General features: G+C 48.3%; 1 protein-coding gene across 1 annotated transcript in view; it reads left to right on the forward strand.

The window, feature by feature from the left end:
* Positions 1-3,226: 3,226 nt before the first annotated feature.
* Positions 3,227-13,188, forward strand: part of ssh1a (slingshot protein phosphatase 1a) — a 46,267-nt gene continuing 36,305 nt past the window's right edge. The window contains exons 1-2 of the mRNA XM_061259483.1: positions 3,227-3,714; positions 10,999-11,036. Coding sequence (XP_061115467.1) covers positions 3,634-3,714; positions 10,999-11,036 — 119 coding nt within the window. The 5' untranslated portion in view covers positions 3,227-3,633. The remainder of the gene's footprint in view (positions 3,715-10,998; positions 11,037-13,188) is intronic.

Here is a 13,188-nt window from a genome sequence, read left to right on the forward strand (position 1 = left end):
TTTTATGAAATTAATGTTTGATTTTGGTGGGTTTTATCGAAACATTAATAAAGTACAGTATTTTTCACATTTTGGCAATTCCATAATTATATTGTTTATTTTTTATGCATTGCCAGCCAGGGGTGCCAATAATTTTGGAGCCCACTGTATGTACATACTGTGAAATTGTTTATTTTTTATGCATTGCCAGCCAGGGGTGCCAATAATTTTGGAGCCCACTGTATGTACATACTGTGAAATTGTTTCTTTTTTATGCATTGCCAGCCAGGGGTGCCAATAATTTTGGAGCCCACTGTATGTACATACTGTGAAACAGAAGCTGATTATCTGTATTTGTCTTCTTCGAAAATCCAAATCGCATACTTATTCAGCAAAAGTAACAAAATTCAGTAATTCATTTGGAGGGCACTGTCGCTATTTCAGTCGTGTCCAAAGAAAACATATCTCATATAATATTTTAGGCCAATAGAATAGGTAAAAAAAACTTCACATATGTCATGGACAGCAATATAGCGCAGATGATTTACCCCCAGTAGAGCCCTCTTTTGTATCTTATTTTTCTGAATTAGCATAGTTGGTATGGACGAATAAGTATAATTGTCATATCTCCTCAAAGGTGAATCAGCATTGTTTGATGCTATCCAGGAATGAGCAGGCCATCTTTTTTATGCGAGTCAGCAGTATGCCAACAAGTTGTTTTTGGGGATAGGATATTCCTGCCATTTCTCCAATTTAGGACTATCGTCCTTTTCAAGTGGAATGTTTCAACTCAAAACTGAATCCGCTAAATTCCGGATGACATCTACCCACAACTCAGTTCGGTTTTTACACCAACAGAGGAATCCCCCTCGTCGTCGGCCTAAAGGTCGCATTCGACGCCAAATAGTCACAGATTGTGGCAATACAATGCCGACAGTGACCCCAGGGGGATTTAGATGGTAATGGCATTTTGAAATCATTTTGGGTCATGTGCCATTGATAAGCTAGCATGCCTAGTTCCGTGATACATTGCTCTTTGAAGTTGTATTAGGTTTTGCATTGAGCAGTTTCAAATCTAAAAATATAAGTTATTCAATTTAATTTTACGGCGGCACGGATGGTGCAGTGGGTAGCACTGCCGCCTCACAGCAAGGAGGTCCTGCGTTCGAATCCCCGTCGGACGGGGCCTCTCTGTGCGGAGTTCGCATGTTCTCCCCGTGTTTGCGTGGGTTTCCTCCGGGTACTCTGGTTTCCTCCCACAGTCCAAAGACATGCAGGTTAGGCTGATTGGAGAGTCTGAATTGCCTGTGTGTATGAGTGTATGAGTGTGTGAGTGAATGGTGTGTGTGCCCTGCAATGGACTGATGACCTGTCCAGGGTGTATTCCTGCCTTTTGCCCAATGTATGCTGGGATAGGCTCCAGCCCCCCTGTGACCCTGTTCAGGATAAGCGGGTTAAGATAATGGATGGAATTCAATTTTACTTTACTAACGCTTTTCACAGAAATCTGTCCCAAAGACTCTTCAAAGAGTAACAGAAGGGAAGAAAAAATACAAGCTATAAACTCCCAAATAGCCTATGAGGTAAACAACTCCCTAGTGGGGAGAAAAACCTTCAAACAGTGGCGAGAAAAAACTCCCGATGGGAAAAACTCTTGGGAGGAACCCGGCTATAGGGGATGCCCATCCTCTGCTGGTCTATAGGTTAAGATAGTAACATTGAGGTATTATATATACACACCAAGCACTTTATTTGTAACATTTTTACTTTATTGCACCTACTTATTCATGGGATTATCTAATCAGCACTGTGGCAGCAGTGCAATGCATACAATAATGTAGATACGGGTGAGGAGCTTCAGTTAATGGTTACATCAACCATCAGAATGGGGATCTAAGGATCTAAATGTGATCTAAGTGACTGTGACCGTGGAAGGATTGTTGGTGGCAGACAGGGTGGTTTGAGTATCTCAGAGACGGCTGATCTCCTGGGATCTTCACACACATTAGTCTCTAGAGTTTGCAAAGAATGGTGCAAAAATAAATAAATAAAAAAATCCAGCAATTCAGCAATTCTGCAGACAGAAAGAGACCTTGTTAATGAGAGACGTCAGAGGAGAATGACCAGACTGCTCAAAGCTGACAGGAAGGTGACAGTAACGCAATTTACCACACATTTCAACAGTGTTATACAGGAGAGCATCTCTGAACACACAGCCCATCATAACTACAGCTACAGCCAACTAGTCCCTGAGCACATTCTCTAAATGCGTGAAAATTCCACACAACGCATCATCTCTTCTTAGTGTAGCCTATAAATTCACAATTCGCTGATCACAACCAAGTCCTTGGTCTTCTAGCATCTGACAAATAATGCTGCTTTGCAAAGGCTTAGATTTTGTATGCAAAAATGAGTTTACTATTAGAAAACTACAGTAGCTAAGCTAGCTATGTGTCGTTAAGTACTTATTGAAGTCGAACGAAGGGGTTGAATTCGAACGAAGTAGATGTAATTCGTCAAAACTATTGCAGAAGTGATATCAAAGTGTGCAATCATTTTAATCGAACCGCACATTAACTACACTCAAGCACGATTGGCGTAGTGGGGTCTTGGCTTGAACCACGGCCATACTGTATTCTGTAGCCAGTCACGCGCCAAGGAACCGAGCCTACTAGAATTACACAGCGAGTGTCTTTTGCACTGCAGTTGGCTATGTTCGTCCGGCGGTCTAGGCTGCGACGTTGCCTTTATGCAAATTGTATAATTTGAATTCTTCACCACACAAGCTCTTATACAAAAATTAGCCCGGTAGACGAATAACATATTCAACTTCATGGAAGTCTGATGAGTATAACCATTCGCGTTGCACTTTGGGATTACATCGACGTGAGCCGAAGGAATGCCCCATAATTCAGTTTGCCATTTTAAACAAAACAACACATTAGTAGGAAATACATTAAACGGCAATATAACAAATAAACAAAAACGCAACAATCCCTTGAAAGAAATATGACATTTCCGGTGTTAATGTCATGCGGCAACCGCGATGGTTCCAACACGTCGAGACGCATCTTCGACGTTTTTTCGAGGCTTGTGGACGTCTGATGCTGAGAACACCGGGTTTGAACTGATCGGCTTCGGCTACACAAAGTGACATTGTTAGAAGAAACTGCGTCACATCTATCAGATTTGGACCAGTGCGACCCTGTACTTTTAAAAAAGCCACATTCTGACACACATACTGTAACTAGCTAGCTTGCTCGCTAGCCTTCAAATCAACAAAACAGAATCAGACAGCATCATTTGAGATGTGCACAGCCCGCACCCGTCCCTGTTGGAAGTGTTTTGTGTATCTAAGTTATTTAACCTTAATGATCTGACAAATGACATATGAGGAGTAAACGGTATCCTCCGATGTCATTGTCACATGCATCTCGTTAGGAATATCCAGAAAGACCGGAGAACGGATATTTGACTGCCAATAGTGGAGGATGGATTTATCAGGACGGTGAAATCAGACACTTGGAATTACTGGCTAGCGTGGTCCTGTACAACCAGCATCGCTAGACGTAAGGGGACAACCTCAGCAGGTTCTGTTCACGAACAGAGCTTCTTCCCGGGCAAGGGAGTTCCCACCGGTAGTCTTTCCCAGCCATGGCGTTGGTAACGCTGCAGCGCTCTCCCACCCCGAGCGCTGCCTCCACAGCCAGCACCACTACCACGAACGCGGGGGAGGTAAGTCAGTAGTGGGGAGGGAGGGTGTTCTGTGGGAAGCGCTGTAGGCAAAGGATATGCCGAGGATGAGCGGGAGTGATGTAGGCCCCACATTTGGGATGAATGATGTAGTTCATGATAGCTAGTAAGCTAGAGTGGTTATCATGGAGTCATTTTTTTAAAAACAAAAATACATGCGGTATTCTTAAAACGCCAGGTATCTTGCTAGCTATATTTCGAGGCATTAAAATAGAACTAGAGAGCAACACAGCTACCTATGTTATGCAATGGAAACCATAACATAACAGAGCCATTTTATGCATTGGATTGCTAACAGTTAGCTGTAACTAGCTACCTAGTCACAGTAGCAACCAGATATTACTAACGGGGCAAATGTTAATTTTGAACAATACAACCAACGCCGTTACATTGTTAAATAAAGGCAATTACATCAAGCGTGTGAGCTAACGTTATAATAGATTGCTATACGTTTTAGTGCTAGTAGTTTTAAATGGATGAAAATACAAAAACATGTTAATACGTTAATACAAGGGATGTTAGTTGGTTGTAGTCTGGGTATAACGTTAAAATACAAGGACAGCTACGGTACGGTTTATCTTTATTATTTATAATGAGGCCTGTTTGATTAGTGGAGGAACGTGGCTAGCATTGGGTAAATATGACAAATTGCATTCATTAGTTAGCTGGCTAACGTTGAGGCACGCACGAAGGCACTGTAAACAATAGCTTGTGAGCCAATCATAGCTGTCACCATTAATGTTCATTAGCAAGCCATCTAGCTAACGGTTGTCTTGCCAAAAACATCAGCCTAGATGGCTAGCTAGCTAAGTGTCATGACTGTCATTCCCGTATTCCTTTTGGTGACATTCAGTCCATGTTGGTCTAACCGACGTTTTTCAGTGATTAGCTAACAGCTGTCGACATGTACAGTTATTTATCTTGTTTTTTGTTTAAGCAGCAAATAGTTTTCCGAAATTAATATCTAAACTTTCGTTAGCATGCAATGGTTTAAAAGGCGCACTGGATTGTGCTAGGTGGTTTCCTCTTGGAAATGCGTAATGCAGTCGATTTGCTTGTCAGTCCTTCAAAGCAATCTGGTTTGAAAATACATCTGAAATACCTGACCATAAATTGCTCCCGTGGGGGGCTAGCCTCCACTATAGCGAATATGCCATGTCACCCTCTCACGGATAACGCTACCTATTTACATGCACATTCTACAAATCCACCATTATACGCGTTACTCAAGACTCTTGTGTTTACTAAGAGAGCTACATTTCCCCTTCTGTCGTTTTTGCAGAAATAGTAATAAAATCTTTATTATGCAGTTTCATTCTTATTCATTCTCGTGGGCCTGTGTTGTTTCCAAACATGTCCGTGTGATACACGTAACGCAACCTTTTATTTGTTACTTAGTGACTCGGTGAAGTTCGCGGAACATGGGGGTGCACGGCACTTGCTCGGGTTGGCCTTTTTTAATTGTCATGTCCAGTCATCATATTTTGAACAGAGGGTCGTCGACGGGCTGAAAGGTAGTATAGGATCACGTGAGTTCACGCACGCAAACCCAAGAGAAAAGGCGACCTGACTGTGCAGTACACCTGACAAGTGAAATTGATCTGAGCTTTGAACCTTTAACCTTGCAAAGTCCCTTGGGTGTGAAAACCTTTTAAAGGAACGAACCTCGTTGCCCGTACAGACTCACACGTGCCCTTACACACACACACACTCACACACACACACACTCACTCACCGCAGTAAGGTGCTGTGCTGTGTGTTTGGGCTTTTGTTTGTTCTGCTGTTTCAGCAACATGGGAACACTAGTTTTGTCCCCTTGATAGAATAACAACCTATTTGTAAGGGGAAACGACTCAGGCTGGGCTGCCGGGTTAATTTTCACAGTGATTAAAACTGCCTATTGAACCTGAGCCCCGCTGAATCCCTTTCACGCAGATGCTGGGGTCCTGTTACTCTCTTATTCGGGTTCTTCGGCAGGACACCGGAGGCGCAGCCATGTGCGTCGGGCACATTAACTTCTGAAAGAAGAAAGTGACTGAACGTCCTGGCTTTTGTCTGCGTCACGTGTTGCCGTGATCTTCAGACAAATGTCGACGCGACCAGCTGTTGTACTGTCTTCGCAAGTTTAAAAACGCTGATAATTATATATACGTTAAGCTATTCGGTGTGTTGCTCTCTCTCTCCACTCTTCCATCTTTTTCATGTCCACTGGTTAGATGAGGCAAACCACATGCTTGACCGCTTCATTGTTTTGCTGAATTGTCGCGCAATGCAGTTGACAAGTACTGCCATAAATCAGGAAGAAAGCAACTTTTTGTGTCCAAGGTTACCCAAACGAATGTGGTGTAAAAGTTGAGCATGTTTCTTCAAAGGCGTAGATAGACACCAGGCACAAACCAGTTAGGCAATGAACCTTCGCCACCATTGCTGCATCGGAAAAGGACATTTCGATAGATCTCCATAGATAAATCTGGAAACTGGTTATCTGGAGTTGTCACACAGTTTTCTCCCAGTAGGGGGGGCTAGTTATTCATTCTCCACCAGACATGTAATGAGAAATGCAGCAATGCTTTCTCATGCCTAAAGATATTTTGGGGAAAAAATTATGTTTTATAAAAGTGATCCCTTCGAGTTTGCACTGGATTATTCGAGAGCAAAATGTCATACCGCTTTAATTATTTCTGTGTTGTTTTGTAGCTTAAATAATATTATAAAACCATTTTAATTGAAACTCACTGCATTAATATTAGGCTACTAGAAAACCATAACATACTGAGCACGCTCTCCAGGCTCCAGTTGCACTGACTTTTCGGATTTATTAGGAAGGAATATACTTTGATGTAAGTCCTTTGGTAATTAAGGGAAGGAACAGCGTCGAACCTTAATTTGTGGAAATTGCTCACGGTGACGGAAGACCTAAATTGAAAAAGGCAAGGATGAAAAAGGCTGATCAATAAAAGGACGAGAGTTTGGAGGCGTCTTACCGTGCGTCTGAGTTATTTAGAGCGGTACGGTAAAAGAGGGGAGGGAGCCGCGCTAGCCTTTCTGGTAATAAGACCGTTACGGTTCAGAGCCTGAAAGGCCGTTTGAGGACAACAGCCGTAACTAACGACCCGTCGTTCTGTTGATAAGGGAGGGGCGTTTCCCGCTGTCAGAAGGCGCGTTCAAATGCGCCTCCGCTCGTCACGGCTGTTAGAGGTTAGATGTTGTCCTTGCTGTTTTTTTTTCTGTTATTTTTTTTATTCCCTCTCCCTGTCCCTGACTCCCGAGAAGGCTGAGAAATTAGAGCAGGCGCAGTTAGCTGCTAGGCAGTAGCTGAGAAACCGCGAGGAGAAGACGAGCCTGGCTTGTATTGACAGCTCCTCTCGCGCCGGTTTAGAATTCACAGCGCGGCCGCATTCCTGTCTGAGGGGGTGTGGCCTGGGCCCAGAGGAGCCTGCTGCCGCAGTGATGTCATACTAACTTAGCGTCGAACGGAGGAGGGAGCCGCGTGATGGGAGGGAGTTAGATCTGGCCTGCTCTGGGCCCTAACCAAATGTACGAGGCTACACCACTGGGCAACAAAGGTGGACATTTAATATAATCCCGGTGAAATCCCACAGGGCAGCAAGCCCATAGTAATAAGCGCACGCCCCCCCCCGGTTAATAAGCACCTGTGTTTCAGCCTCGCAGAGGCCCTGGTCTGATCAGGGGGAGCGTTAAACCCGACCCGTTGCGTTCGGAGAGCTGAGTCAGCTGTTGCGGCGGTTTGTTCCGGAAATTCCTGCAGCGTCTCCGCGGCTGCAGCGGTAAAGCCGGCCGCGGCGTCGGGGATGTGTGGTCTTGTGGTGGAACACAGGCGAGAGGCTCCTGCCCTGCGCCAGGTAGCGCCGTGAGTCAGCACTTCACCACGGTGCTTCCTCCCGCCAGCGGACCGGCTGCCTGCTGCCCTTGCACGTTACGCAGAGGAGCTGCTCAGAGCTTTTATTCCCCTCTGTGCTGCGCTCTCTTGTGAGTTCCTGCACAGGTTGTAGACAAACCTGTTCAGATATCTGCCTACTATTAAGGTATTTGTGAACCGTTTTGACACCAGTAAGATCCCGTAGATCGCAGAGCGTTATGAGAATCAACATTTGTGGCTGGTTGGGTCGTTCTGCTGAGAATTCACAGAGGTCAGAAGAGTTTTCTGATTTCACCGCTGTCTGCAGTGTTAAGGAACTCCAGATGGGTATTTGACACAAGTCTGAGCGCGTGTTGTCGGTGAATGCTGGTTGAGGTGAATGGACTGTTCCATCCATTCATTCATTGATGTTTCTCATGTTTTGGGCTGAGGGCCGGACTGGGCCTTGTGCTCCAGCACACTCCAGAGGTTTTTCGCCTCTCTGTGAGTTCTCCTGAACTCCTAACACAAGAGAGGTTTCCCTTCCCCTCGCCCTGGGCCTGACCCCGCCCCAGCCTCGTTTCGGGCCTGACCCGGCCCCGTTGGAGCGGCACCGCGATGCAGCTGGGTTTTCAGCCAAAATTCCCTCCGGGCCCGCCACGGATGATTGTGTTACCCTCGACGCGGAACCGAAACTTCTTTTAAACACAGCAGCCGAGGCGTCCCGGGTGTAGGTTTCAGGGGCGCCCCCCCGCCTCGCCCGCGCACTGCCCCTGCCTGAAGGGGCCTGAAAGGGCCTCTGGCGTAGGGCTGGCCCCTATCGCGTTACCCACCCCGTTTGTTCGGGTGGGAACAAAAGCGGCAGTTACTGCGCTGTATTTAAGGTATCGCCTCCGCGCTGCGGGGGAGCCCCGAGCGGCTAGGTGTCGGCAGCCGGGGTCACAGGGCCGAAATAACACCTGCTCACCTTGCGCCTCTCCCTCAGGCTGCGGCAGGTTCACACAGCTCAGCCCCGCTCTGCAACACTCTCAGTTACCGGCTGCGACTGCTGCGTCCGCGTTAGAATGTCCGGTTAGCGACATTCCAGCCGCGTCTGTGACCTCACACCTCACAGATGCGCGATTGGAGTGTCCTTGACCGAACATTCTAATGCTGATGTAACAATCACGACTGGTAATTGAGAGCAATGCATGCAGCTCTAGAACACTGACTTAAGAATAATAATAATTGTTACGACCAGCCCCCATTGGCTTGTCGCAACACAAAAATGGGAAAAACAACCTTTATAAAAATAGATGAATTTATTAACAAAAGGATCAAAACGAACAATATGGGCAGCATGGAACCCTGATGGGAGTCTTCATATAGGGTTCCCCACAGGTGCCTCCAATCCTGCAATCAAAGTTAAAACCACCCAGCACACCAGACTCATACTACTAGGGGCAGACTAGAGTCCTTGGGACGTAACATAAAAATAAAAATAAAAAAACAATGAAACATTCTAAAAAATTCTACTACTCTTCAGAGGGGGAAAGGCTTGTACAGTACAAGGTCCCCCGCTTTAGTTTCCACTGTAAATACGGCCTCCGCCGTCACAAGGAGGCGATATAAGATACGGCAGGGTAACCATTAAAAGCTGTTGGACGGCAGCTGGATGAAAACAGTGGCCGTTAATGTGCGTATTGTTTGGGCCTTTTTCCCGCCCGGTGGGCCAGCACCCAGCAAACGCCCTGCTGTTGGGTTGCGGTGGCTCGGCCAGAGGAGCTGTTGGGTTGTGAGGTGGCTCAGCCAGAGGAGCTGTTGGGTTGTGAGGTGGCTCAGCCAGAGCAGCTGTTGGGTTGCGGTGGCTCGGCCAGAGCAGCTGTTGGGTTGCGGTGGCTCGGCCAGAGGAGCTGTTGGGTTGTGAGGTGGCTCGGCCAGAGGAGCTGTTGGGTTGTGAGGTGGCTCGGCCAGAGCAGCTGTTGGGTTGCGGTGGCTCGGCCAGAGGAGCTGTTGGGTTGTGAGGTGGCTCGGCCAGAGGAGCTGTTGGGTTGTGAGGTGGCTCAGCCAGAGCAGCTGTTGGGTTGCGGTGGCTCGGCCAGAGGAGCTGTTGGGTTGTGAGGTGGCTCGGCCAGAGGAGCTGTTGGGTTGCGGTGGCTCGGCCAGAGGAGCTGTTGGGTTGTGAGGTGGCTGAGCCAGAGCAGCTGTTGGGTTGCGGTGGCTCGGCCAGAGCAGCTGTTGGGTTGTGGTGGCACACACTCATTGTTATTGTGCTCACAGGGTCAGTAATAGCCTGACGGACAGCTGCAGCGTGTACTCCACACGTTGGCCTGCTTGGGCCCAGAGCTGTGGAATGCTCTTATGAAAGAGGGTGAAAAGGGAGATGTGTTTTTGTGTGTGTGTGTGTGTGTGTGTGTGTGTGTGTGTGTGTGTGTGGAAAGGGGGGGGGGCAGGGTTGCCATTGGTGCTGAGAGGCGACGCAGACGGTCCTGGGAAGTTTTTCTTCGGATCCGAAGCGCTCTCGTATGTCTACCTCTCACAATGACACTAAAACCTGACAGTTTCACTGGCGGCCCCCGGGGGGGGCCTGAGGTGCGGAGATGACCCGTGTGCCTGTCTCCCCGGCGGTAACGCGATCGCCGCGGTTACGATGGCCCTTTCCCTCCAGGAGAGTCCTGATGAAACCCGATTCACATCGCCGCCCATTTTTCCATGTCCTGCAGTCAAACGGCTCTGTAGGTTCAGTGTGTGTGTTTTTCAGGCGTTGTATTTCTCTTTTGTGAGCCGGAGTAGAACTGGGGCATTGTTCTGATTCTCTCTTAACCCAGCATGGACTAAGGCGCCCTATAGAAAGCCCATAGAAAGGTCTAGGAATCACAATGCATTTCAACGGTCATGTGTCTTGAACAGTCATATAATCAAATACAACACTGGGTCACATCCGTCTGTTAAGGGGGATGTAATGTGCAGGTCACATCCGTCTGTTAAGGGAGATGTAACACGCAGGTCACATCCGTCTGTTAAGGGAGATGTAACGCGCAGGTCACATCCGTCTGTTAAGGGAGATGTAACGTGCAGGTCACATCCGTCTGTTCAGGGAGATGTAACGCGCAGGTCACATCCGTCTGTTAAGGGGGATGTAACACGCCGGTCATATCCACCCATTCAGGGTTAAAATTCAGGTGACAATATTGTCTTATGTAATGACAGGTCCTACCTGTGCACCTTTTAGAGCACAAGACATTGCAAACCTACAGAACGGTGAGAAAGCATTCTTCAAATACAATAATTCACCCACATCCATTTTTCCTCACTGAACGCAGAAGAATTTAGTTATTCTGTGACAAGCATCAAAATCACTGCACCGTTAACTTCTGGTTAGATGCTGAAAGGCGTTCTGAGACGTTTTCTCTCTCTCTCTGTTGCAGGACTTCGGGAGCGATGATGAGCGGAGGTTAAACCAGAGGTAAGTTGCAAAGCCGATCCTTGGCTCTCTTAGTCAGCAAATTCTTTCACCGTTTCTTCCTGCAGCCGGGGAGAGTGCTGACGTGCTTGTTTGTTTGAGGGCCTCCAATTAAATTCCCTGTGCAGTCTTGTTCAGATTCCTCATGTTTTGTACTGAAGTATAAAAGCAGTCGCACCAAAGGGCGTTTGCCATCCATTCATCCATTCATCCATTCATCCAGTCATCCATCATCTTAACCCACTTATCCTGAACAGGGTCGCAGGGGGGCTGGAGCCTATCCCAGCATACATTGGGTGAAAGGCAGGAATACACCCTGGATGGGTCGCCAGTCCATCGCAGGGCACACACACCATTCACTCACACACTCATACCCACGGGTAATTTAGACTCTCCAATCAGCCTAACTCCGCACAGAGAGGCCCCGTCCGACGGGGATTCGAACCCAGGACCTCCTTGCTGTGAGGCGGCAGTGCTACCCACTGCGCCATCCGTGCCACCCCCAAAGGGCAAATACGTGAACAAAATACCGTTACTCAGTTACGCAGCAGCGCTGAGTGAGTGTGAGACTGAAGTCTGGGTGTCTCGTCTCCGGTCAGCGTCTGCCGGTGTGATGCGGAGAGCCGGTTCCTCTCCCGTGTACAGAGTGTGTATGTAGAATGGAAGGCTTTGACTGACAGAATCGTGTCAGAAGCGGTGAAATGGGATGCGCGCTGAGGCTAAACTGGACGGGGAGGAGACGCTCCCCAGCGCTGGGCCTCCCGGGCCGGTCACGTGACGCCGGTGACGGCGTTGTGCTACTTTTATGATTTTTTTTCTTGGTTTTTTGAAAAGGTCGTCTGACTCGTGCCTAAAAACAGGATGCTCCGCTGGGAGACGGAGTCCCAGGGGAAGGACGCGTGTCCTAAATCCTCCGCTGTGCGCTTCAAATGTAGGACGCCACTGAGGGAACTTTTTCATCTTTTCACGTCAACATTTCCAAAGTTTGAAAAGCTGTTTTTTTCCCCCACTGATGCCTCAAATCCCCCAGTAGTAAGGGAATAGGGCGTTTATTGTGTTCTTGGCTTGTGAATCTAACTTTTTTTTTTGAGGGGACTATGAAATGAGGGTAACCTTCTAACCTTGATTATGGAAATTGGTGGAGAGCTCTATCAATCATGGTAACAACTATTTAGAACAATGCAGATTTGGATTGGTGGATATTGGTTATCCCTGCATCGAAGTATTGCCAGAAAACATCCACCAATCACCACTGGTGTTCATATAGTTGTTACCAACATCCTCCTCCGTGATTGGTGACGCTTCTCCTTTTTGTCCTGATGTCAGGACTGCCTTTCCCCTGTCTTATTGCCCCTGACCTGAACGAGGAACCGCAGCGGAAGGGGTCCCGGTTCTGTAAGGATGCAGTGTCCAGAAAAGAATGATAATCTGTGCAGCAAGTCAATGAGCAGGGGTCAAAGGTCAGAAAAGATGAAGGGGGATCCTGTGTGGAGGACCTCAGCCTCTGGAGGTCATGTGACGATCGGCGGAAAAGGCCGGAAAACCGCACTTGCCGGGGGTTTGGGGGTTTTGGGGAGGGGGGGGGGGGTGGCAGAAATGGCGGCTCGCCTCTGTTTGACCTCAGGTGCGACCCCCCCTTGGAATCGGGGGGCTGGGGGCTTCACCGCCCGGCTCTGTGGCCATCTGCTGGGTGTCGGCACGGTCAGGCTGGAGATGCGGAGTCATCCCCCCCCCATTGTCCCTCCGTCAAACGACCCCTTTCTTCCCCGTGGCTCCTCCTCCCCCCCCCGAGGAGCTGCTGACTTTTGTTTTGCCCGAGAACAGGAAGCTGATTCAGAGGAGCTGCTTCCTGCGCTCGCGTGCGGAGCACAATGGGGGGGTAAGTCGGGGAAGCGCTCGCCCCCTGACCCCCCAGAGACGGGGGCGTGGCCCGCCCCGCTGCCTAAAATTAGCCCGCTCGCTCGCCCGAGCTCTGCGGAGGATGTGTGTTTTTCCGAGGTTCGATTCGAGGTTGTGCAGAGTGACTAGCTGGCAGTGGGGGGGGGGGGGGGGGAGGGGGTAGGGCTTCGTTTTCCTGGAGACGCCAGAGCTGAATTGGTCATCTGTTTCCCAAAGCTTCCCAGTTCAGATTCCCTGACCCATATCCCGGCGTTCC

Source organism: Conger conger, chromosome 11 (assembly GCF_963514075.1).
Source record: "Conger conger chromosome 11, fConCon1.1, whole genome shotgun sequence".
Taxonomy (NCBI): domain Eukaryota; kingdom Metazoa; phylum Chordata; class Actinopteri; order Anguilliformes; family Congridae; genus Conger; species Conger conger.